This window comes from Acinonyx jubatus, chromosome D4 (assembly GCF_027475565.1).
Source record: "Acinonyx jubatus isolate Ajub_Pintada_27869175 chromosome D4, VMU_Ajub_asm_v1.0, whole genome shotgun sequence".
In the NCBI taxonomy this organism is placed as follows: domain Eukaryota; kingdom Metazoa; phylum Chordata; class Mammalia; order Carnivora; family Felidae; genus Acinonyx; species Acinonyx jubatus.
Window position 1 is genome coordinate 14,580,595 of NC_069391.1, and position 22,502 is coordinate 14,603,096.

The window sequence follows — 22,502 nt, forward strand, 5'->3', positions numbered from 1 at the left end:
GCTTTGGAAAGGGGGAGAAAGAATGCTAATTGCAGCACCTCCAGACATGCCCAGCACAAGCTTTAACTAGATGCGTCCTCGGTGCCACTCCTTCGGGGCCCTCGGTGACCCAAGAAGGTGGATCCGTAAATAACATCCCCCTGGGAGTTTAGGAGCTCTCTTCTTTTCCTAATGAGACAAATCAAAGTCATGTTAATCAGGATGTATCTGTAAAGAGTGAGGCACCTTTCTGGTAGGTAACGGGGAGGATACACTGCAAGAAGTAGATGATAGATGTCCACAAGGTCGTTGATGGCACGGGCTCCCTACCCTTCCTAGGAAGAACTTGCTAGGAGCTGGCCAGGGGGCGGGGGGACGCATGCCTGGTGGGCAGGACGCGGTCCTTCCTCTCATTTTTTTTTCTCGTGGTCACCCGGGGAAGTGGCAGTGTTCTCCCCATTTTGTGGATGAGGGAACCGCGGTCAGGAGAAGTGACATAGACCTGTCCGTGCTCTTGTGGGAGCCCCTCCGCCGCAAGGCACGTGTGTGGACCTTCGAGCCTGAGCCCGCTCTGTGCCCTCTCCTGCTTTCCTTCTCCCTCTGGCTGGCTTGCACTGCTGATGCGCTCTCTGCCTCCGTCCTCTCTCTCTCCTGCACGCACCCCCTCACTTTCTTCCCAGGTCCGTATTTTGACCAGATACTCTGATTTGCAGGTTGCGGAGGATTATTCCAAAGGAGGTTGCAAAAATGGATATTTGAGGCACACGGATTCCAATATTCTAGATTCCGACGGCGCCCACAAGCCTGGCTGCCCCAGAGACCGGAGTCTAGAAGAAGGTGAACTCATGAACTTGCTTGCCCCGTTTTTCAGTGAGAAGGCCACGTTGTTACTGGAATCCAGGTAGACATGGGGCCCCGGTAGTGGTTTCTTTCTCGGGTGTGAGGGGAGAACAAACTCATTTTGCTAAATGGATTTAGATGGCGGTGCTGTGTAATTTAGCCGAGAGAGCCACCGAAATGTCTTGGAAGGAATCGTGCCAGTCAAGCAATTAAGTAATTAGGCTGCACGCTAGTGGCTGGGAGGGGACTTCAGCAAAGCCTCGTGCAAGCCCAGTATAGAGAGCGAAAGCAAGCTTTCCTCTGGAATCGGTCCTGGGAGCCCCGGGAAGGGCTGTGTCTGGCTGTCAGCGAGAGGAATCAGGCCTGCGGAGTCTCTTCCGGTTTCTGCAGCAGCTTAAAAACTGCCATTGTAGTCGTGACTCGCGGTTTTATGTGGAGCTTGAACTGAAATTCTCGTCTCATCATATCTGCCGGGGGTCATCCTGTGTGAGGAAATACCTCGGGGTGTTTGCCTTAAAACGAGAAAGGAGAAACGTTCCGCACGTTTGTGTTTTTAAAATTAACCTTTGGGAGCAGATTGTCCCCCTCCCCGCTTCCCATTCTTCTGAGTCCGTCGTGGCAGCTGCTTGGGCTTTGGGGCCAGAAGGAGCCGCGCTTTCCTCTCTCAGGGCCCCCGGCCTCTCCGGCCACTTCCTCGGGAGCCGCGAGGAGGAAGAAAACACCGCTTAAGGAAAATGGCAGGCGGGTGGTGTGTGTTCAGTGAAAGTGTTGCGCTCTCCTCCAGTGTAGACAGAGAAACGGAGCCGCTAACTCCTGCCCGTGACTCTTGGCAAGAGCCAGGAACCCCACTGTCTCTCCCGTCGGTGGACTGAGCCTCATCGGCGTTTCTGTAGCTAAAATAGGACTGGATCATTCTGTCATTGTAAGCTCAGGCAGGCTGCCCCTTCCCCAGTCCCTGGCATCCGCCCAGCATTTTCCTAGTGCGCATCCTCTTGGGGGCACATGTCTAGTGCCTCTCCTGGTTGATTGTCACAGGGAGTTAGGTGCCCGTGGTTGACGCTCGAGAGTTGGAGGATTTTCTCCACGTCAGGGTCCCACACGTTACATCAGAGCTCGAAGATGCAGCTCTCCTCTGGGAAGCGCCTAGGGATGCGCCTGGGTGATGTGAGTGGGGGGATGGAGGGGGAGGAGCAACGGGCCGTGGTGGGCATGTGGGACACGGGGGGGTGGCCTCCCTGCTGGTGGGCGGGAGCTTCTTAGGCCCTACTGACGGTTGCGGTGTGAGCACAGGGGCTCGCAGCCTTCCGGTCTTTCAGCGGAAGCCCCCAAATTATATTCTAAGGCTCTTGATTTTTGAAAACGCAAACCTAGTAACGTTTTTCCAGAAAGCATTTTCTGGGCCAACGCCCTGCCTGCCAGGGGGCAGGCTTGTGACAATCCGTGGTTCCGTTACCTGTGCCCTGCAGGTGACTGTTCTGTAGGCTTTCGGGCCGCGCTGGCCACTTGTAGTGTCAGAAAAGGCTTTCTTACACCAGCCTGAATCTTCCGTCTTGTTCTCCGGACAGCTGTCCTTCATGGTGCACTGCTGAGGCCCGTGACAGTGGACTCGTGGCTCCGAGGGCCCTCCTGCAGGCCCGACCGTGGTCGGCACCCCCGTCCGGCACACACACCGGGCATCACGTGCCCGGTCGCGTTGCACCCTCACGCCGGCCTTGCATGCCGCCTGTGTGGCGGTAAACACGGGAGCCGACCTCTGGGGACCTGACTTTCCCTTAGCAAGTAAGTGCTAGGAGCTGTTGGCGAATTTTCTGGGATAACCAGGATTTTGATCGGTCAGGGAAACACCAGCCTTCCGCTTAGGAGTTCCCTTTGGGTCCAGGCCGCCACCGTCTGTCGCCTGGACTCCGGCAGCACGACCTCCTCTACTGTCCGTTTGCCACAGAGAGGCTGCAATGATTTTTTTTTTTTTTTTTGACCAAAGTGACCTTTTTACTTTACTTTACTTTACTTTACTTTACTTTACTTTACTTTACTTTACTTTACTTTGAGAAAGAGACAGCAAGCAAGCAGGGGAGGGGCAGAGAGGGAGGGAGAGAGAGAGAGAATCCCAAGCAGACTCCATGCTGTCAGTGCAGAGCCTGATACAGGGCTCAAACTCCCCAAGCGTGAGATCATGCATGACCTAAGCTGAAGTCAAGACGTGGACGCTTAACCGACTGAGCCATCCAGGCGCCCCGTGCCACAGTGATCATTCCGTTCCATGCTTGAGACCCTACAGCGGATTTCCATTGCCCCTACAGTAAGATCAGAGCTTCCTGACCTGGCTCCCGCCTACTTCTCTGTCCTTATCACCTCCCCGTCTTGCTCACCGAGCTCCGGCCACGTAGACCTCCTCTCTGCTCCTCAGGCATCCTGGCTGGTTCTCACCTCAAGGCCTTTGCAGTGGCCGTTCCTTCTAGCTGGAGGGCCTTTTTCCTAGGTGTATGTGTGACTGGTGGGGTCTCGGCCAGACATCAGCTCTGTTGCTGACCACGAACGGGAAACCTTGCTTCTACACACGGTCTCAGGACCTTCTCCCTCCTTTGCTTCCCTCCCTCAGTTCATAGTACTTATCATTGCTCTACCTGGTCTTATTTAGTTATCGACGTATGTCTGAATGTCTGTCTGTCTTCTTAATGAAATGTGAGCCCCTCGATTCCTTTTCACCATGCGCGCCTGCTGCCTTACATGGCAGGTGGGAGGTGCTCCATAAAATATTTCAGTGAGTGCAGATGATCAAAAAATTAGCAAATTAGAAACAGGGTAGTGATTCTTTGGAGTCCGAAAGATCTGGGTTCCGGTCTTTTTTCTGCCCCTTTGCTAAGGGATGCGGAATCTTTACGAGCCCGTTTCTGCATGTGTAACATGGGGTTAGCATTGCCTCACCTCCTCGTCTTACGGTGACGACTAAATGTAGTCAGTGTGGGGCACCTGGGGGGCTCAGTCGGTTAAGCGTTTCGATGCCGGCTCAGGTCGTGATCTCGCGGTTTTGGGGATTGAGCCCCACGTCGGGCTCTGAGCTGCTAGCTCAGAGCCTGCCGCCCACTTGGAATTCTCCCTCTCCCTCCCTCTCTCTGCCCTTTCCCTGCTCCCGCTCTCTCTCTCAAGTCAATGAACTTAAAAAACGATGAATGTAGTCAGTGTATTTAAAGGATCTGACACACTTAAGCGTTTCACAAACGTCCGTTCGTCTCCCTTTACACCTTTTCTCTGTGGCAGAGATTCTCAGGAAGGGTGTATCAACAATGTTTGGGGCTCTGGCGAGACCCTCGACTGAACCATTAAAAAGGTCCTGATCACAGCGATGGCTTAATGAATCCGTTGCTCAGATTCCTGGCAAAGTAACACTTGAAATGTTTTATTTAACAGCAACCCCACTTTAGTATATTGTAATGGCCTCTTTCGCCACCTCTTACTACCCATTTGTAAAGTCTTTTCCCTGGGCTTCACTGTGTGTTGTTTGTGGTGAGTAACAGGCCTCCTTTGGCTAGCTGAATAGCGATTGTCATTATTTTTAATCTATATTAAGGGAAGGAGAGGAAAGGAAAATTTAGTTTAACGTGCTTAAAGTACCAGAAATATTTTTAAAGTCTGGATTTACTAAATTTTAAGATGGGTTGTGTCGTCTAGATGATTCCATATTAGGAGTGAAAAACGCACCATACATTTTAATTTTGTCTTGTAAGCTGTTTGATTTTTTACCCTGCTTCGTCGTGCCGTGGCTGTGTGATTTGAATGGAATCGCCTCGGCCCCAGAGCTAGACGATGGGAATCCAGACAGCAGTAGGGCCTCCCCCTGCCGGTAGAGGGCTCAGCGGGGAAGGTGAGACCAGGGCTCATGCCCGAGTGGCGGCAGGGACACCGGGAGGGGGACGGCCAGGGAGCCGTCTGTAGAGGCTGGAGGGATTGCAGAGAGAAGAGAGAGGGCGCAACACGGATGAGGGCCTCTTCCGTCCCCTGTCACTACCACTACCGATTGCCCCGACCTCTCCTCCTGGCAACCCTTTCCTGGAAGTTAACAACAGCTCTCCCACTGGCCTTTCCTTTCCTTGCCCACTCTGTTCCCTTTTTTCTTCTTTTTCTGCCTCAGTCTCCTGGTTTCTTCTTTCTTAAATGAGTCACTTTTTCACCTTAAATGAGTAGCTTTTTCTCCTTTATGTTTTAGATGACTGACACATACTTACTTAAATTTTTTTTAATGTTTATCCGTTTTTTGAGAGAGAGGGAGTGCTTGAGCGGGGAGGGGCAGAGAGAGAGGGAGACACAGAATCCGAAGCAGGCTCCAGGCTCCCAGCTGTCAGCACAGAGCCCCACGCGGGGCTTGAACTCATTAGCTGTGAGATCATGACCTGAGCCGACGTCAGATGGTTAACTGGCTGAGCCACCCAGGCGCCCCTATACATAGTTATTTTAAAATCTTCAGGTTGCTTTATTGATATTATTTTCTTGAGTGTGAACTATGATCTTTTGGGTTGTGGCCTGTCTGGACTGTGCTTGGTTTGCCCGTGTAAGACAGCCAGTTCCGTCCCCCGTGCTTCGTCTTCCCCCTGTGGGGCGCTGCAGTCACCTCTGCTTGGCCCTCTGGCTCCTGAAATCTCCATGGTTTTCTCCACCATGTGTGGTTCTCCTCCTCAGTTTCTGACCTTTGGATAAATTGTACCTTGTCTTTGAGGCCTATAGTGCACCTTATGATATGTTTTTGTTAGGTATTTTTTGCTGTCACTTAAGTGTGTTTTGAGCAGGGTGGGTGGGTTTCCTGAATGTACTCACTCCTCCCCCTTGACAGAAGTCTCTCCGTTCATTCTTTCCACGGCAGCTAGAATCACCCCTGCAAAAGCACACGAGTGACCGGGCACTCTGCCACAGAGCCTTGCAGTGGCTCGCCTTTGCTGTCACGCCTCAGTTCCCCCCTCCTGGCTTTCAGCCTCACCCCCTTACCCTCCAGCATGTCTCATCTGTGTTCCCCTTGTTTGCCTGGCCTAGAATGTCCCATTTCCCTTTGCCCTGGACACCCTGGGATCGTGGCTCCGTAACCCATTAAAAGTTGTGCAGGGCCCATGTTTGCTTTTTTTACCCCGTGGAGCAATGATTTGTTGACATACCTTGTCTCCAACCCAGGCTAAGGCCTTGCAGGCAGTTTTGCACCCTCAGTGCCTGTCCCAGGGCCTAGCACAAGAAACACCCACAGGGATTCTTCTTGAACTGCTCTGCAGCCTTTTACATGCTGGCTTTGTTTGAGTTCCTGGGACAACAGAGCCTGAAGTAAGGATTCGGGTACAAGTGGCTTCTTGGGGATATGACTCCAGGGAGCAGAGTGAGTAAGGTAGGAATAGAGGCAAAGCCAGTAAGGGTTCCTGAGCGATCTGGTTGGTGCCATGGGCGGCCGCAGCGTTGTCTCTCCAGACATTGGAAGATGGGGACGTTTCCCCAGTAGCTCTCTTCCCCCGCTGCTTGAGGGTTCCCCTCCACATGTAAACTGGTTCTCACTTCCCACTGCCCTGCCGGGGGATCAGGGAGCCCTGGAAAAGCTCCAGTGCAGCAGAGAAAGGCCAGGAGTGCTTGAGGCGGGACTGTCTGTGTCTCCAGGTGCCGTCCACACAGCATCCACGCGGACTGAGCTGGGGTCCACGGGAGCCTGGGGCATGTGGCCAGGGGCACGAAAGGACCTGCTACCTATACACCCTCTCGTTGAATCCTCATCGCTGTCCTGTGGCGGGGGAGCCTGACCTTCCAAAGAGTCGCTGAGTTAGAACTTGAAGCCATTTTCGTGTGATTTCAAAGCCACTGCTCTTCCTATTATGAGTGGTTCACAGCATCCCTTCATTCAGCACCTATTTCCTGAGCACTGACTGTGTACCGTGATGGGCCTGCTCACTGATGGGTCCACGAGGTTGGTTGGATCCACGGCAGCCGTATTTGCCCCTGGATGTAGGAATGGAGCTGGGGGCGGGCGGACCTTTCACTTGTCAACAACACTTGATGACCCTGTTTGCTCCTTTCTAGGCCCAACCTGCGTCCTTAGAGCCACGTGGCCCTCACCTGTATATACTTGTGTTAAATCAATTGTCCTCCTCTTGTCCATGAAATAGACAAGGTAGTACCCACCTTGTGTGGTCACATGAGGTGACCTGGGATAAAATCTTTGGTGTGGGTCCCGGCACTTGTCGGGCGGTCAGTGTGCTTAGTTTAAGCAGGCTTTAGGCCAGTTGGGAAAACTTGGGACACTGGGTAGGGCACAAGAAAACCGAGTTCTTCTATTTCCTTCCCTTTTGGAAAAACAGGCCTGACCTTCTGAAAGTGCTGCGTGAACTACTTCTGGAACGAATATGCTTGGCAGAGCAGGGAGTTTCTGCAGAACACCTTGACGGTAAAACTGAGACGTCACTCAGGCAAATGGTTGTACAGCTGAGAGGTGAACTCGGACATTTCACCCGACCCAACTCGTTGTCCAAATCCCACGATGAACTGAAGTCGCCTCGGACGGCCCGGCTAGAAATGGCAGGTGAAGCATCCAAGCCGGAACCGAAAGATGCCTCCGTGCAGACCGTGACTGTGGAGGGTGACATGCTCAGATTCCAGCAGGAGGGCAAGAGAGAGGCTTGGGAAGAGAAGCCGCCGGATGCCGTGCTCCACATGGAGGGTCAGCCGGAGAACTTGTGCGCGATGTCAGAGAGGCACGTCACCCCCCTTGCCTTCCCCGGTGGGACCCACAAAGTAAGCTTGTTTGTATATTATTTATTAATTTCTTCTTTTATACAGAGGTAAGACTTCAAAACTCACCTCTGATCCCACTTGATTTATATAAAATCCAGTATCTCCCTCTACCTGTACTTAGTCTGGCCTCTACCTTGAGGTGTGTGTTTTGTCTTAACCTTCCCCCCAGCCCAGTCTTATTTATCTCTATAGCGTGACATTTATGCGGTTTCCTTATAGAGTCATATTTATGTATCTGTTTGTGTAGCTTTTTCTTTCATGCCGTGTACCAGGAACATCTTTCCTGGTAATGGCTTTGTAGAATTCCGTCGTGGGGAATGTGCCAGAAATTGTATGACTTCCACTTCCAGGTGGACTCTTACTTTTGTAGGTTGCAGCGAAATTGTGATGACTTGAGTCGGGCCGAGTCGGGCCGAGAACCTAGGTTTTCTCCTACGCAGACTTTCTGGTGGAGAGGTACTTTTCTGTGAGCTTTGTCTACATTCTCGTATCCTTACAACACCTGTCAGAGCTGAGGAAGCCAGATTTTGAATGCTCGCAGGTAGCCAGCAGTCAAAGGGTGGAGCTGGGACAGCCATGCCCTTTCCCAGGCTGGCCCCCAGCTCCTGCTGGCCCAAAGTGGTAGGGTCCGGTTTTGTTGGGTGAGTGCATTTTGCATCGGTCAAGATGCTGTCTCTATGCTTCTCCTCAAATACCATCACAGATGCCAGATTATTAAAAGCCAGGCTCTCTTGGCAGTGTTCGATTGGACCTTTTACTGAAATCCTCCTGGGCCAAGGGCTTGGGGTTGGTTGGTCCCGCAGCAGGGGGATGTGAGTGTTCTGGTGGAGAAGTAGGTCATGTTTCTAATAGAGCTCCAGCGATGGCTGTTGGTGTTCTTGTTTCTGATGGGTGTTTTGTATCTGAGAAATCAGCTGTACACACTGCTTCATAGCATCAGAATGGAGAATTAAGTTTATTTTCTGACCACTAAATTACTGCTTTTGTGCATACCAAAGGGAGTTAGATATATCATTAGCAAAATTGCTTTTGATTGTTTTAAATTATGCACCAAAACTGTAATTTCTAGAAAAGGGTTTTCTAAAGATATCAGTAAAGACAAAAAAAAAAAAAAAAGACACTGCCATTATATTAACGGTACTCCAGATGCAAATTTGTGCAATTTGGCTGGGATAGAAACGCTCTCATCTGCCCCCAGCCCTGTTAGTTTGTACCTGTGTATTAGGAGAGCTAGGTGTTTTTTTTTTTTTTTTCTCCCAGTTTATGCGGGGGATAGCCTCCTTTGTGTAGGAAAATTGCAAAATCGAATGAACTTATTAATTTCCCTGAATATATTTAAAAACTATTTATTTACTTATTTATTTTTTAGTTTGGAGTTCTCCTTCTTGCTCGTGTCTTCAAAAGGAAGGCAACTGTGTTTATTTTTTAGTGTCTTCTGTTTGTGCCAGGATTGTTTGTGCTAGATCATCACATTTAATCTTCTCAGGAAGCAGATGAGGTAGGTAGGTATTCCCTACATTTTACACATGAAAAATACAAGCCCGGAAAGGCTCAGAAAATGGTCCAGAGCCAGTCGGCTGCTAGGAGGAAGAGTAGGGCCGGAGGCCAGAGGCCAGCTTCAGAGGCAGACAGGGATATTCTACACAAACCTTTCCCAGGAAGGGAGGAACCCTCTTGTCACCATTCCAGACGTACCTGGGATTGCTTCAGGCCTGACCGCTCACCTTTCTCAGTGGCTCGGATGGGACGGGTGTGACCTGGAACCTGAGGCTGGCGCAGTGGCGACTTGAGGAAGTGCGTGGCGAGCGCCGGCTAGTGCCTCGTATGTGGCCGTGTGTGTGCAGGTCGAGCCCGGTGTGTGAGCCTTCCTGGCCCGCTTCCACCGCCAAGTGAGGAGTCCCGTCATGACATCTTGAATAAGGTGGTAGGTGGGACTCCGCTCAGCGTCCATAAGGTAGCATTTTGTGCGGTGTTATTTTAGAACCCGCGTTAGGTTGACTGACGGCAGTCTTCCAGCCTGAAATTGGCTTTGGCATTTGTGTACTTGCAGATATCTTTTCTCCTGCCATATGACACACAGATTTGGATCTAAGAATAAAGATTGGTGGAGACTGAGGACCAGGCAATTGACTGTTAGTTTCCAGTCCTCTCTGATGAGGCATGCACTTCCTCCCAGCTGGTCCCCTTCACCACCTCAGACTGTTCTTGTCCTCGAACCTGTTCTCTTCCCTCGAATTTCAGGACAGAGAGTGTCTCACTTTCCTTAACTGAGCAGCAGAGGCTGAAGAGCCGTTGCGAGGTCCACATCTCTAACCTTCTCGTCGTATGGCCTCGGACGGGTCGCTTGACATCTCGGTTCTCGGTCTGGAAAATAGGCCTGGTAATTTCTGTTATCCTGCGAGCTCTGGGAATGCAGTTTGCCTGAGGACTGTGGGAGAACGTGCTCGAAAGCATCGTACATCCTAGAACGTGCAAGCAGGGCTCCTGCCTCCCTTTTCCTTCTTGGGAGACCTTGCTGATGTCATCATTCCCAGGGTCCCAAGTATTTCCTGTTTTCCTCTCAGGTTCCTTCTCTTCTGCTTAAAAAAATTAAAAAGAATAATAGCTTCATTGAGGTATAATCCACATATTATACAGTTTATCCGTTTAAAGTATGTAGTTGCAGTGGTTTGTTTCGTTTTCTTTCTGTACGTACAGAGAGTTGTGGAACCATTACCGTAATAAGTTTTAGAACGTGTTCATCATCCAGAAAAGAAACCCTGACCCATTAGTGGTCACTTGCCATTTCCCCCCGTCTGCCCTAGCTGTAGGCAACCACTAATCTGCTTTCTGTCTTTCTATGTTTGCCTATTCGGGATATTCATATGAATGCACTCATACGGTATGTGATGTTTGGTGACTGCTTCCACTCAGCGTAATGTTTTCAAGGTGCATGCTTGCTGTAGTCTCTGTTAGTACTTCATTTCTTTTTATTGCCAGACAACAGTCCATTGTATGGATGTAGCACATTTAATTTATGCACTCGTCAGTTGACGGTCATTTGACCTGTTTCCACTTTTCAGGTATTATGAATAACGTCGCTGCGAACGTTCACGTACTACAGGTTTTTGTGTGGACGTGTGTTTTCATTTCTCCTGGGTGAATACCTAGGAGTGAAATTGCTGGGTCAGGTAGTAACTCTATGTTTAACCTTTTTTTTTTTTTTTTTTTTAATTTTTTAAAAAATACCTATTTCTTTTTGAGAGAGAGACAGAGTGAGCCTAGGGGAGGGGCAGAGAGAGAGGGAGACACGGAATCCGAAGCAGGCTCCAGGCTCCGAGCTGTCAGCACAGAGCCCGACGTGGGGCTCGAACCCACAAACTGTGAGATCATGAGCTGAGCTGAAGTTGGACGCTTAACCAGCGGGGCCCTCCGGCGGCCCTCTGTTTAACCTTTTGAGAAGCCACCAAACTGTTTTCTAAAGCGGCTGCTCCTAGTTTACATTTTCACCAGAAACATGATAAGTTCCAGTGTTTCCACGTCCTTGCCAACACTTGTTATTATTTTGATTATAAGCTGTCCTGATGGGTTGGGAGTGGCAATATTTCACAGTGATTTGATTTACATTTCCCCGGTGATTAACGATATTGAACATCTTTTCATGTGTTTTTGGCCATAACTCCATCTCCTTTTGACAAATGTCTGCCAGATCCTTTGCCCATCTTTTAATTGAGTTATTTGTGGTTTTTGTCACTGAATTGTAAGAGTTGTCCGTATATTCTAGATTTGGTCCCTTTCCCCAGCTTTTGAATATACTTAAAATTCTCCACACTCAAAAGGCACCCCCATTTGGCCTCTTAAATTATTTTTTGTATGTTAGCTCCACAAATAGTTGAGTACCTACCATGTTCTTGTGGTGAAGGCTGTGGGTAGAGCATGACCAAGAAATGCGGAGTTCCTGAGCGCTGGAGCTTGTAGGCCAGGGCAGAAGACAGACGAGTAATTGCACAGGCATTTAGTTACAATGGTACCAGTGTAGGGGGCGGTGAGCTTCCTTAACAGAGAGACCTGACCTGGTCTTGGAAGTCAAGGCCCATTCTCCCGAGGAAGGCACCTGCGCGCTGAGTCCTAATGTTGTATTGGGATTACACGAGGGGTGGGGGTCGGCAAGAAAGAGTGTTGTAGACACGGGAGGCGGTGTTGGCCAAGGCCCTGGGCTGGAAAGAACACAGACACTGAGGAACTGATAGAAGGTGAGTGTGTGGGCGTAGGGAAGCAGGAGAGGGGCAGTGACTCTGCGTGGAGGCTGTGGTGAGGATTTTGGCCTTTGTCATAAGGGAGCAGGGAAGCATTACAACAGTTTTAAGCAGAGGCCAGGAATGGTAGGTTTGCCTTGCCTGCCGCAGTGGGGAGAGTGGACTGGAAAGGCCAGGGCTGGATGGGGGAGGGCGCTCAGGAGGTGGTTGCCGTGGCTAGGTGAGCACCAGCCGCGTCTTGGGGCTGGTGGGGGGCGAGGAGAGACGAAAGACCTCAGAGACGACTCGGGGGCAGGGATCCGTGGAGCCCGGCGAGTGGGGCGCGTGGGTGATGAGCGTAAAGGGCAGTCTGATAAGGACTCGCAGGTTTGGGACGCACGGTGAGGGGATGGTAGCGTGATTCACCGAGAGTGTTGAGGCGGCGTGGCTTTGGGGCGGGGGCTGGGGTGGCGCGAGCGAGGGGCTGAGGGCCGGGCTGGCCAGTGGAAATGAAGGTGCCCGCACCAGGCGGGTGGGGAGATCTGAGCCCGCCCTGGCGGTAGCCGCGGGGTCAGTGACTCGGCAGCCAGGGAACTTTGGTGGGAGGTAGTTCTGGTGGCCTCACAGGGGCGGGAGGCAGGTTGGCTTAGACCGAGGGGCGGGGCGGGGGGAGGAAATAGAGAAGGAGCAAGAAGGTGCTCCTCAGAAGATCGTGTTGAGGACAGGACTGCCGTGTATTGAGCATCTGCCGTGTCCGGAGACGGTGGGCCAGGGCCAAGCGGGTGTCGACGAGGAAAAGCTTGGTGGCGGCCAGTCAGACGAAGAACCTGCCAAGACACGAATTCTGCAGACCGGGAGATAAACTTAGATGCCACTGTAGGAACCGGAAGTGTGGACGGCCGGCTTGAATCCTGTTGTACGAGGTCGGCCTGAGGACGTGTTGCCTGCGTGACCAGAGGACGTATATTCATTGTCCTTTTCGTGTGTCTCTTCAGGATGCCAAGAAGTCCCGCTTGCCCATCCTGATAAAAGCGTCCCGGTCATTAGGAAATGTGTACCGCCTCCCCGCCACCCAGGAGCTGGTGACCCAGCTGCAGGGCCAGGTCCTGGAGCTGCAGGGGGAGCTGAAGGAGCTTAAAGTCCGCAACAGGCAACTTCGGCAAAAGTTAATTCTGGCTGAAGCGATGACGGAGGGGAGGCCAGCGCCAGACAAAATGCTCCTGAAAGGTAAGCACCGGGAGAAATGTGTTCTCCGTGCGCGAGACAAACGACCCGATAGAGCTGCTCGAAATGTCAGCCTTGTTGTGTAGAACTGCGGTAAGCTTGAGTATAAATTTTATGAATTACAGTGATTAATCTTGACTCTTGACAAACACACAATCAAAGGAACACAATAAGGGAAATGAATCTATTGTTTTCATTTATTCTGGAGTCCGCGTGAAGGGGACTTGTAAGCGCTCGCGGGTCTTGTGAGGTCACCGCTGCCTTCACTTGGGGTGGTCTGTGGGTACCCCGGCTGTGGGATGATTTCAATCTGGGTTTTTTTTGTTTTTTTTTTTTTCTGGCTTTGTCTGTGGAAGCCTCAGGCATATGGGTAAGTCACGTGTGTAAGCGAGAGTCCTCGTGGTGGGGTTTTCTAGAATGTCCAGGCTACATCACTTTGGGTTCCTGAGGGCTAATTCCCAGCCCTGTTGACCTTACGTCTTCCTCTGGAAGTGACCTGCCTCCCCACCCACTTTGAATCTGCTGTTTCTGCACTCGTGGGAGCCCCCAAAATGGAGGGCCCCTGGGTTAAAATGTGTCCAGGTTAGACTGCATAGACTCGGAGGGAGCGTGTGAGATAGCGTCCCCTCGGCTGGAACAGTGACAGTGGTTTGGGGCCACCACCCCTTCGAGAGTCTGAAGAAAGCTGCCAGCCGTTACCAGAGAGCAGGGTAGGTGAGCACACAGGTAAGTGTCGTACCTCATTTTCAGAGGGTTCGTGAGTCCACAAAAGCACACGTGCACTCCTGATTTTGAACTTCTGCTGCAAGCAAATGATAGCAACACCCAATACCAAGCAGTCTTTGATTTATCTATTCAAAAAGCAGTGGTTACATCCTCCTGCGTGCCCGGCACCGTTGTGGGCCCTGGGGAGATCGTGAACAAAACAGGTGACCTAAGTGTGTGGACAGCTTCCCTTCCTGTTGTGGGGAGGAAGACAATAAGCCGATAAGTGGACAAGCTGTATGTGAGATGGCAGGTGCTGTGGGGAGAGAGAGAAAGCAGGGTCAAGGGCATGGGTAACGTGGAATGGGGTAGAGTTTGCTACCACACATGGAATGAGCCTCCCTGATGAGGGGACATTTGAGTGGAAAATGGGAGGAAATGAGTGGAATCGTCAGTCAGCTTGGAAAGTGCGTTTTTGGCAGAAGGAGCAAGGGCACAGGCCCTGACGTTGCTTTGAATTTGGGCAGTTGGTTGAGTAAGAAGGCCAATTATGTGGCTGGAGTGGAGTGAGAAAGAGGAAGAGGGAAAGAGGTCAGGGAGGCCCTAGGAGGTCGTTCTAGGGCTTTGTCTTTCGCCCAGTTAAGACGGGAAACTGCTGGAGGGTTTGGAGCGGCAGAGTCACATGACCCGACTGCAGCTTTCTAGCCGGACTGGCAAACTGCGGCCTCTGGGCCATCCATGCTCGCTGCCTGCCTTTAAGTTTTACCGGAACACTGGAACATTCCTCCGCATCCTGTCTGTGACTGCTTTTGCGCTCAATAGCAGAGTTGAGTGGTTGTGATGGAGGCCGTGTGGCTCGCAGAGGCTAAAATATTCTGTATTTGGCCCTTTGAGAGAAGTGGGCCGACCTGTGCTTTATAGGATCACTTGTAACGTGAGCCATCAAATGATGGTGGGGAAGGCTGCAGGAGAGGCAGGCGGAGGCGGTCACTGGGTGTCTGGTTTTGGTCTGACTTGAGATGCCTGTTGACCATCCCCGTGGAGATGCCAGGTTGGCACTCGGAGATGCAGGAGTCTGGAGTCGAGGGGCTGGATCTGGGCTGGGGCTTTGAACTTAGCAAATGCCAACCTGTTGCTGGTCTTTGGAGCTCTGAGGCTTGGAGGCCTGGTGAGCAGACCCTGGAACTGAGACTGGACTGTAGCGCGTGGAGCCCGGACGGAGAAGGAGCAGCCAGAGAGGCAGGGAGGGAGCCACGAAAGGGTGCCATCCAGAAGCAGAGTGAAGAGCAGCCTCACTGTGTCAAATATTGTCAATAAGTAAGGCAAGAATGGCGGATTGGCCTCGGATTAAGGAACAGGAAGCCATCACCGGTGACCTTGAAGGGAGCTGCGTCCCTGGCGTGGCCGGGCCTGCCTGCCACAGGTTCCAGAGAGCCAGTGGAGGAGAGGAACCGAGACGGCAAGAAGAGACGGCTGTGAGGGATTTTTACCGTAAGGCGGTGTGGACAGGCAGGGCAGTTAGGAGCCGCGTGGTCAGGGAATCTCAAGGGATTCGGTGGATCGGGACGGTGGGGACTGCGGCAAGGTGGGTAGTCACGACTACGGCCTGGGAGCGTGAGCCGCAGAGCTGGAGTGTTTAGGGGAGAGATCATGATCCGGAAGGGTCCGCGAAGAGTGAAGGCACCTAGGCCCTTCCAGGTCTGTGATAACAGAGGTATGTGGGAAGGAAACGTCCAGTCCTGGGGGCGCTGTGGGAGAGGCAGTGTCGGGGCGCCATCCAGGTCCTTAGAGCGAGGGGCAAGGTGCATGTTCAGGGAGGAGATTGAGGTTATTTGGGATTTTGCCATCGAGGAGTTTGCTTTCTGGGGTGGGAGACTGCATCCGGTTAGGGGATTGCCAGGGTGGTTCAGGGCTGGGCCGTGACTGGAGTCTTGGGCTTCCTGTGTCAGTGATGAGAGAAGCGCCTGTTGTTTATTCGGCCTCACTGCCCACTTTAAATGCAAGATTAGGGGCGCCTGGGTGGCTCAGTTGGTTGAGCACCGGCTTCAGCTCAGGTCACGATCTCACGGTCCGTGAGTTCGAGCCCCGCGTCGGGCTCTGTGCTGACGGCTCAGAGCCTGGAGCCTGTTTCGGATTCTGTGTCTCCCTCTCTTTCTGACCCTCCCCCATTCATGCTCTGTCTCTCTCTGTCTCAAAAATAAATAAACGGTAAAAAAATTTTTTTTTAAATGCAAGATTAATTCATTCTTCTTCACAGTCCTCGAGGCAGGAATAGTCATTGTCCCCGTTTGTCTGTCGTTGAGGCCACAGTTTCAGAGATAAAGTGACTTGGCTGCAGTCATACTGCCACTAACTTCCGGCGGTAGATTTGCACCAGCCTGCCTGATTTTGAAGCCTGTGCCCTTTACTGCTTCATAAAGCCTCGTGTCTGATACCTCGCGTATGGATTTTCTGATGATCTGTAGCGTATGGTGTTTTCCATTTATGTTTAACTTCTCGGGTTCACCTTAGTGGAGGTTTCAAGATAGTTGGGGCTTTCGCATACTGCTCTTTCCTTTCCCCCTCCTTTCCCACTTTGTTTCCTTCCATCCATCCATCCAGACATCATTCATGCATTCAGTGGATATTCCCTGAGCACCTGCTGTGTGCCAGCCTCGTGCACTGGGTGTAGGAGAGAGACAGAGACAGAGAGACAGAGGAATGAGATAGTCTCAGTGCCTTCTGAGAACTCCCTGTCCAGTGGGAAGGGGGCAGAGAATTAAACACATCAGTGTGGGGCAGAAGCGGGGGGCGCTTCAGGGAGGAAAGATTTGCACGGCAAAGGTGACTCAGCCCAACAGAGGCCCTGGCACTTTGCCTGGAGCTTGCCGTATGCACTTACCAATGTTTTTGTTTCTTGCTGAGACACCAGGGCGCCTCAACCAGGTGCTGCTCTCGCGGTTTCCCAGGAGACCCCCGAGGCCTCTCTCTTCCAGGGGAAAAGTGGGCATGAGTCTATAGAATTCATTTTCTCACTCATAGTTTTTTGAGAGCCTAGACTTAAACCATTTCAGACAAGCTGCAGTGTATTTATGCTTTTTATGTCCTGTTATGGCAGCTCGATAGATTAATTTTATCTTATAAATTGCATTTTGCCTCCCCAGTGTTTTTATTTTCCCCGTTGTATCTTTGTGTTCTTCTCAGTTGCTTGGCTAAGTTTCAAGTCTGCGGTTTTATTTATTTTTCCTTCTCTTCACGAACGCCTGTAGCCCAGCCCCTTGTGGGAGCAGCCTACCAGGACAGCCCAGGAGAGCAGAAAGGAATTAGAACCATGGCCTGTGTCTGGAGAGACAAGGAAGGGGACAGTTATCAGCACACCAGCCACGAGACCGGTCGGAATTCAGCCTCTGTGTGTGTCGAACAGCTTCCGTGTGCCAGGCACTCCTTGGGGTCTTGTATAGAAAAAATTGTCACTAAGCCCTGCAACAGGCTTCTTAGGACATCATCATTATTCCCACTTAACACGTGAGGAAGCTGAGGTTTTTAGAAAGAATTGATCCAGGTCACCCAGCTGGTAAGCGGATAGACGAGCGGAGGTCTGGTAGACTGTGTGTCCGAGCTTACCAGTCTGTCTGGCACGCTTTCCAACCAGGCCGTGGACTGGGTCCTGGCGGGCATGGTACGTGCTCTCAGGGACCTCACAGCCCAGCAGGCAGGCAGGTCTCTGTGTGGTGCTGGCTGGGTTAGGTTAGGTGTGCCCCACCGGCCTCTGGCTGCCCAGGAGGGGGGTAAGAGGTGAGCCCGAGCTGACTCCTGGTTTGTGGGGTTTGTCAGGCAGGCCGGTGGGAAAGGTACAGAGACATGAGTGAGGTCCCAGGCAAGTCACATCTATTTCTTCTTGGCAGTATAAAGTATTCTAAGCATACAGAGAATCACAAAGGGTGATAAAAGAATATTCACGTTCCCATTCATCCAGAATGAATAAATGCTTACATTTTTTCTTTTTACCGTACATCCACCCCCCTCTGCCTTTGTTAAAAAAAAGGAGTCACCTTTCATCTGGACCTAATTCACTCCGTAAGAAATAATTATCTTCAGGAATCCTAAATTTGTCATGGGGCGGCTATGAGAACACCGTCTCTGGGGAAGTACTGAGTTACAATGTCCGCTTCCCCGAGGCCTCCAGTCAGTGCACTGAATACCTGGTCACATGCTTCTGAAGGTTGTGGGCTTTGAGGAGAAAGCCACTCTACCAGGCAGTAAAGTACTCTTAGCTGAATTGTAGAAAGTTCCAGAGCTGCAGTATTTCCTCCAACACAAAGAAGTGGTCCTGGAGACATCTTTTGAGTTCTTGTTCACAGCCAGTTGGTTACTAAAGGCTTCGTGTCGAACTGGCAGTTTCCTTTTCCCTCCCAAATCCCCATCATTGGTGACCTTCTTTCCTTTTTCTGAATGTGCTTCTAGAACTTTGCACGTGCTGTTGCCCCTGCCTGAATTTCCACCCTTCAGTTGAGGCCTAGCCGAGGCCCCTGTCTTTTAGGTCTCGGCTTAGATGTCATTGTCCAGGGAAGGCCTTCCTGAATCCCTCAGTTATTTAGACACTCCTGTTGGCCTCCCAGGTTTTGGTCTGATTCCACAGATGTTATTGGCCTTCACACTGAGGGTTGAGGATTGTCCCTCCCCGCTCGTGCACCCCTGCTACGGGAGACTCCAGGCGTGGGAGGGGTAGACACATCAGGAGGCGGCGTTCAGAGTTGGAGGCAGGTGGCCAGGCTTTGAAGGAGGGGCTGTGCTGCTTACTCGCCCTGACCCTGGGGCAGGTTCTTCCCTCTCTAACTAAACCTCGAGTTCCTCTTCTGTAAAATGGGGACACTGGTGACACCTCGCTGGACTGTCGCGAAGACTAAATGGCTATCACAGGCGAGGTGCTTGGCGCTCGGCGGTAGGCCAGGTCCTGGCATAGTTACGTGTCCCAAGGCCTTTCTGAATGTGCTTCTAGAATTTTCTAGAGCCTTCAGGCTCACACCACATACTACAGCTTGTGATCCTCCCTGTCCCACACCCGCAGTGCAGTGATTTCTGATGAAATATCTGCCTTTGGCCCTTCATCGAGGGCTGCTGGGCCGCGAGTGGCAAGGCCACACTGCAGAGCCCATGCTGGTCCATGAGACGTGCCGGATACCGGCCTTGGCACTGGGCCACCGCCTCCTCGCTGCTGCTGAACACCAGGTGCTGTGGATTAGGGGCGCTTCTAGAGTCGAAGTTACAAATGCCAAGTGTGTGGGTGTGAGACTGGTCGTGCCGTAGGGTCAAAGCCTCCAGTGGAGGGTAAGTGTTGTGCGAGCGGGCACACTGTCCCCGCCATCCTGAGATGCACGTGCCCCTAAACGTCAGAGCCGGCCGCGGTCTGCACCACGGCAGGACGGTTGTATGGGTCTTACGTTTGTCTCTGCCTCATGATTACTTAGTGAAAATCATCAAAACTGATCATTATTCCTCTGCGTGAACATTGCTTCTTGCCATGAGATTCCACTGTCATGAGGTTGTTATGGCAGAGATACTTCCTTGACTTGGAAGGTGATCTACTGGGGAAAAGGCCTGCTGAGATGTCTCGCTCTGTCTCTGTCTCTTACACTCATTCAGCCGGTGGTTACTTACTGAGTCCCTTGTCTGCCCCAGGCCCCGGGCCAGGCCCTGGATTGCAGAAGGACATGCCTGCACGTGAGAGAGCGCGGGGACTGGCGACTGTCACACATTTTGTGCAGTAGAAATGCTGTGCGGGGAATGCTTCCTTTAGGTCATGGAGCAGCTGCTTTCTAAAATAAAAAGAGTTATTTTATGGTATTTGCGTCGTGAACAGAGAGATAAGAAGGGGCTTACAGCCACGAGGAACAGTTGCGGAACCCAGAAATTGGAATATACAGTCTGCCGAGGATTCTGGTGCGCTTTTCCTTCTGAGAGCTCCCCCAGGCCCTGCCGTCCAACCCGCACGGCTGCTTAGGCAGCGCTTCCCCTGGGCCTCAGCCCCGGCTCGCAGGCCTCCTGCCTCCTGCCATCAGCATCCCCTTCCATCTTCAGACAGTTTCAGGGAAGCAAAGACTATCAGCATTAGCTGGGTTCCTTCACCGCTGTGAGCCAGATGCTTTTTGCAGAGCTGTTGTGCCGTGTGATCCTAAGAACACAGCAAACACAACCCTTCACAGTAAGCGATGTTCTTTCCATGCAGCGCGTGAAGCGACTGAGGCTCAGAGAGGTTAAGGAACTTGCCTAAGGTCCCACAGCTAGTAAGTGGCACAGCCAGAGTGGGAAACCAGATCTGTTAGATTTTGAAGATGGGTTTTTCTCCTGTATTCTGCTGCCTCCTAAGTATTCAGCAACGCTTCTATCGAGCTGAGGCTTCCCCGCACATGGGGTGGTGTGGTATGTGATTAAGGACAGGAGCTCTGGACTCGGGCCTGAGCTTGAAGCCTCATAACAGGCACCCTAGGCATCTTTTTGGGGAAACTGAGGTTCTGGGACGTTAGATTACTTGCCTAAGGCGATGGAGTCAGCAGGTGGCAAAGCTGGGTGTGAGCCCCCTGCTCTTTGGTTTCAGAGCTCTGCATTCTTTCTCAGCACCGCCCCAGCGCTTAGACAAGTTTGGCCGCACGTCTGGGGATTTAAACTAGCTGTCAGGAAGTATTTCCCGGCAGGGTCGTGCATCAGTGAAACGGCTCACTGCGGGGGACATCGTGGCACCTCCTGGAAACTGTTAGACGTGGAAATGAAAAGAAGACTCCCATCAGGGATGGGTTTTAGAATTACCGCTCTTAATGGTACTTCACGCACTCCCCGGTATCTCTCAGGCCTGCACTGACTTCTGGTCTGGGCTAAGGACTGTACCAGGCACTGGGAACGTGAAAGTGAAAGGCCATCCCCTCCTGGGAAGGAGGGAGAGAGGAATCCAAATAAACAATTGCTAGGTAGATAAATAAGCAAGCCGATGTAGTTTCTCTGGCAGCACCCTGCACGTGGAATGTTTGTCCCGGGCAAGACGCGTAAGGGGCTGTGGAAGCACAGAAAGGAGGGACTGTTGTGCACAGTTTGAAGATGGGATTGCAGAAGGAGCATTAGATCTGGATGTTGGAGGATGAGTAGGAGTTTGTTGAGTAGGTGTAGAGGACCAGGCGTATTCCAGGCAGAGGGAACAGCATGTGCAAAAGCATGGGGGCACAAAATAGCCTGGTGTGTGCAGGGAATTCTGGCTAATTTAGTAGGGCATCTCCATAGGTGGCGTGAGGGGATATTCCTGGGAAGCCTGCCCAGAACTAGATCGTGGAGGGTCTCAGATGCTGTAAGAGGGCGTTTGGGTTTGATCCTCAGGATAGTGGGGTTATCGATGGATTTTAGGTGGGTGTTGGTGGTTATCATGGCCAAGCTCACTTTTCAGAGTAGTTACTCTGAGGAAGAGGGTAAGAGGAAGGACTAGGGTCAGAGACGCTTGTTAGGCTGTGGCCGCACAGGGCCGGGGGGGTGGCTTTCAGCAAAGGAGGTACTGATATACACATGTCTGATTTGCAGACTCTGAAATTTACCAGCCCGATGGCCTTGCCGTCTTGCCAACGTGCAATGAGAATCCTTCTGAAGATTTTCCGGGCCCGACCTCAGTAGCTACTTACTTGAGTCAGCTTCCCACTAAAGTCCGCGTGATTGGGACCCACCAGTCGGAGAACGTTGACACCTCGGGTGATGCGGAAAACTTAAAACAGAAAATCTGTGACTTGGAAACTGAGCTCGAGGGCTACCGGAATTTCTTATTTCAGCTTCACAAGCACTCCCAGTGCAGTGAGGCCATTATCACAGTTTTGTGTGGGACAGAAGAAGCGGCCCAGGATGCCTTGAACAAGCCCAAGGGTAGTACCGACGGAGAAGAAATGACCTTTTCAAGTTTGCAGCAGGTTCGGTATGTGAAACACATGAAGATCCTTCATCAGCTGGCTCCAGAGGTGACCGACGGTGGGCTGCTGGAGGGCCTCAGACGGCAGCTGGTGGATCAGGAGTGTCAGCTGCAGAAGGAGCAGAACTTGAACGTGGAGCTTTTCAGTGAAATCCGTAACCTGCAGAATAGGTTCAGAGATCTCTCCCCCTCCAGGTACATCCCACCTCTGCTTCTTCCACGGTGGCAACCTGCACATGTTGCCTCTAGGTCGGAGCCCGTGAGCGGGGTGGGGGGGTGGGGGGGAAGCTGCTCGGTGGGTTGTGGGTTGTGTGCCGGGCAAGGCTCGATGGTGGGTTTAGGGCAGGTGGGCCCGATGGAGAGGTGAACGCGAGGCCACAGGGAGTGGTGGCCGTACAATTCTTGTGTTGTGTCTTCCGGAATTGGCAGAACAGATTTTGCCCTCCTTAGGCTGGGAACGAAGTGAAGGTATTATGCCAGCCACTCGGGGAGTCCTGGTACGTTTGCTGAACGGCAGTGTTTCCTCCTGGACCCCGTTATTGGCTTTTACTGCGGGGTCGAAACTGATGTCCTAGCCGGGGTAGGAAGGATATAAATATTTCCCATATCTTTACCCTTTAAGGTCATCTTAGAGAAATAAGCCTGTGTTGAAAGAGAAGAATTCTTACGTCATGTTTTACGGGCATAGATAGGTACAGTTTTGCTTTATGAGATGTGACAAAAAAGTGATCAGTTGCAAAGTTGACCTTCATTCGTCACTAATTTGAGACAGACACATTATTCTAAATTGTCAGGAGCCAGAACGAAGTTTTTCGAGCCTTCGCAAACAGCAAGCTGGGAGGAAGCTTGCATTTTATTGAAAGACAGTAGTG

General features: G+C 51.7%; 1 protein-coding gene across 4 annotated transcripts in view; it reads left to right on the plus strand.

Annotated features, from left to right (window-relative positions):
- The window catches only part of CDK5RAP2 (CDK5 regulatory subunit associated protein 2), a 173,538-nt gene that overhangs the window by 103,163 nt on the left and 47,873 nt on the right, over positions 1-22,502 (plus strand). For 3 of the 4 annotated variants that reach the window (XM_053204708.1, XM_053204709.1, XM_053204707.1), the window contains exons 13-16: positions 693-880; positions 7,140-7,572; positions 12,782-13,013; positions 21,255-21,825. In XM_053204708.1, the coding sequence (XP_053060683.1) occupies positions 693-880; positions 7,140-7,572; positions 12,782-13,013; positions 21,255-21,825 (1,424 nt within the window). Of the gene's footprint in view, positions 1-692; positions 881-7,139; positions 7,573-12,781; positions 13,014-16,963; positions 17,087-21,254; positions 21,826-22,502 lie in introns of all 4 variants that reach the window. The other variant, XM_027034963.2, reaches the window with a different exon arrangement.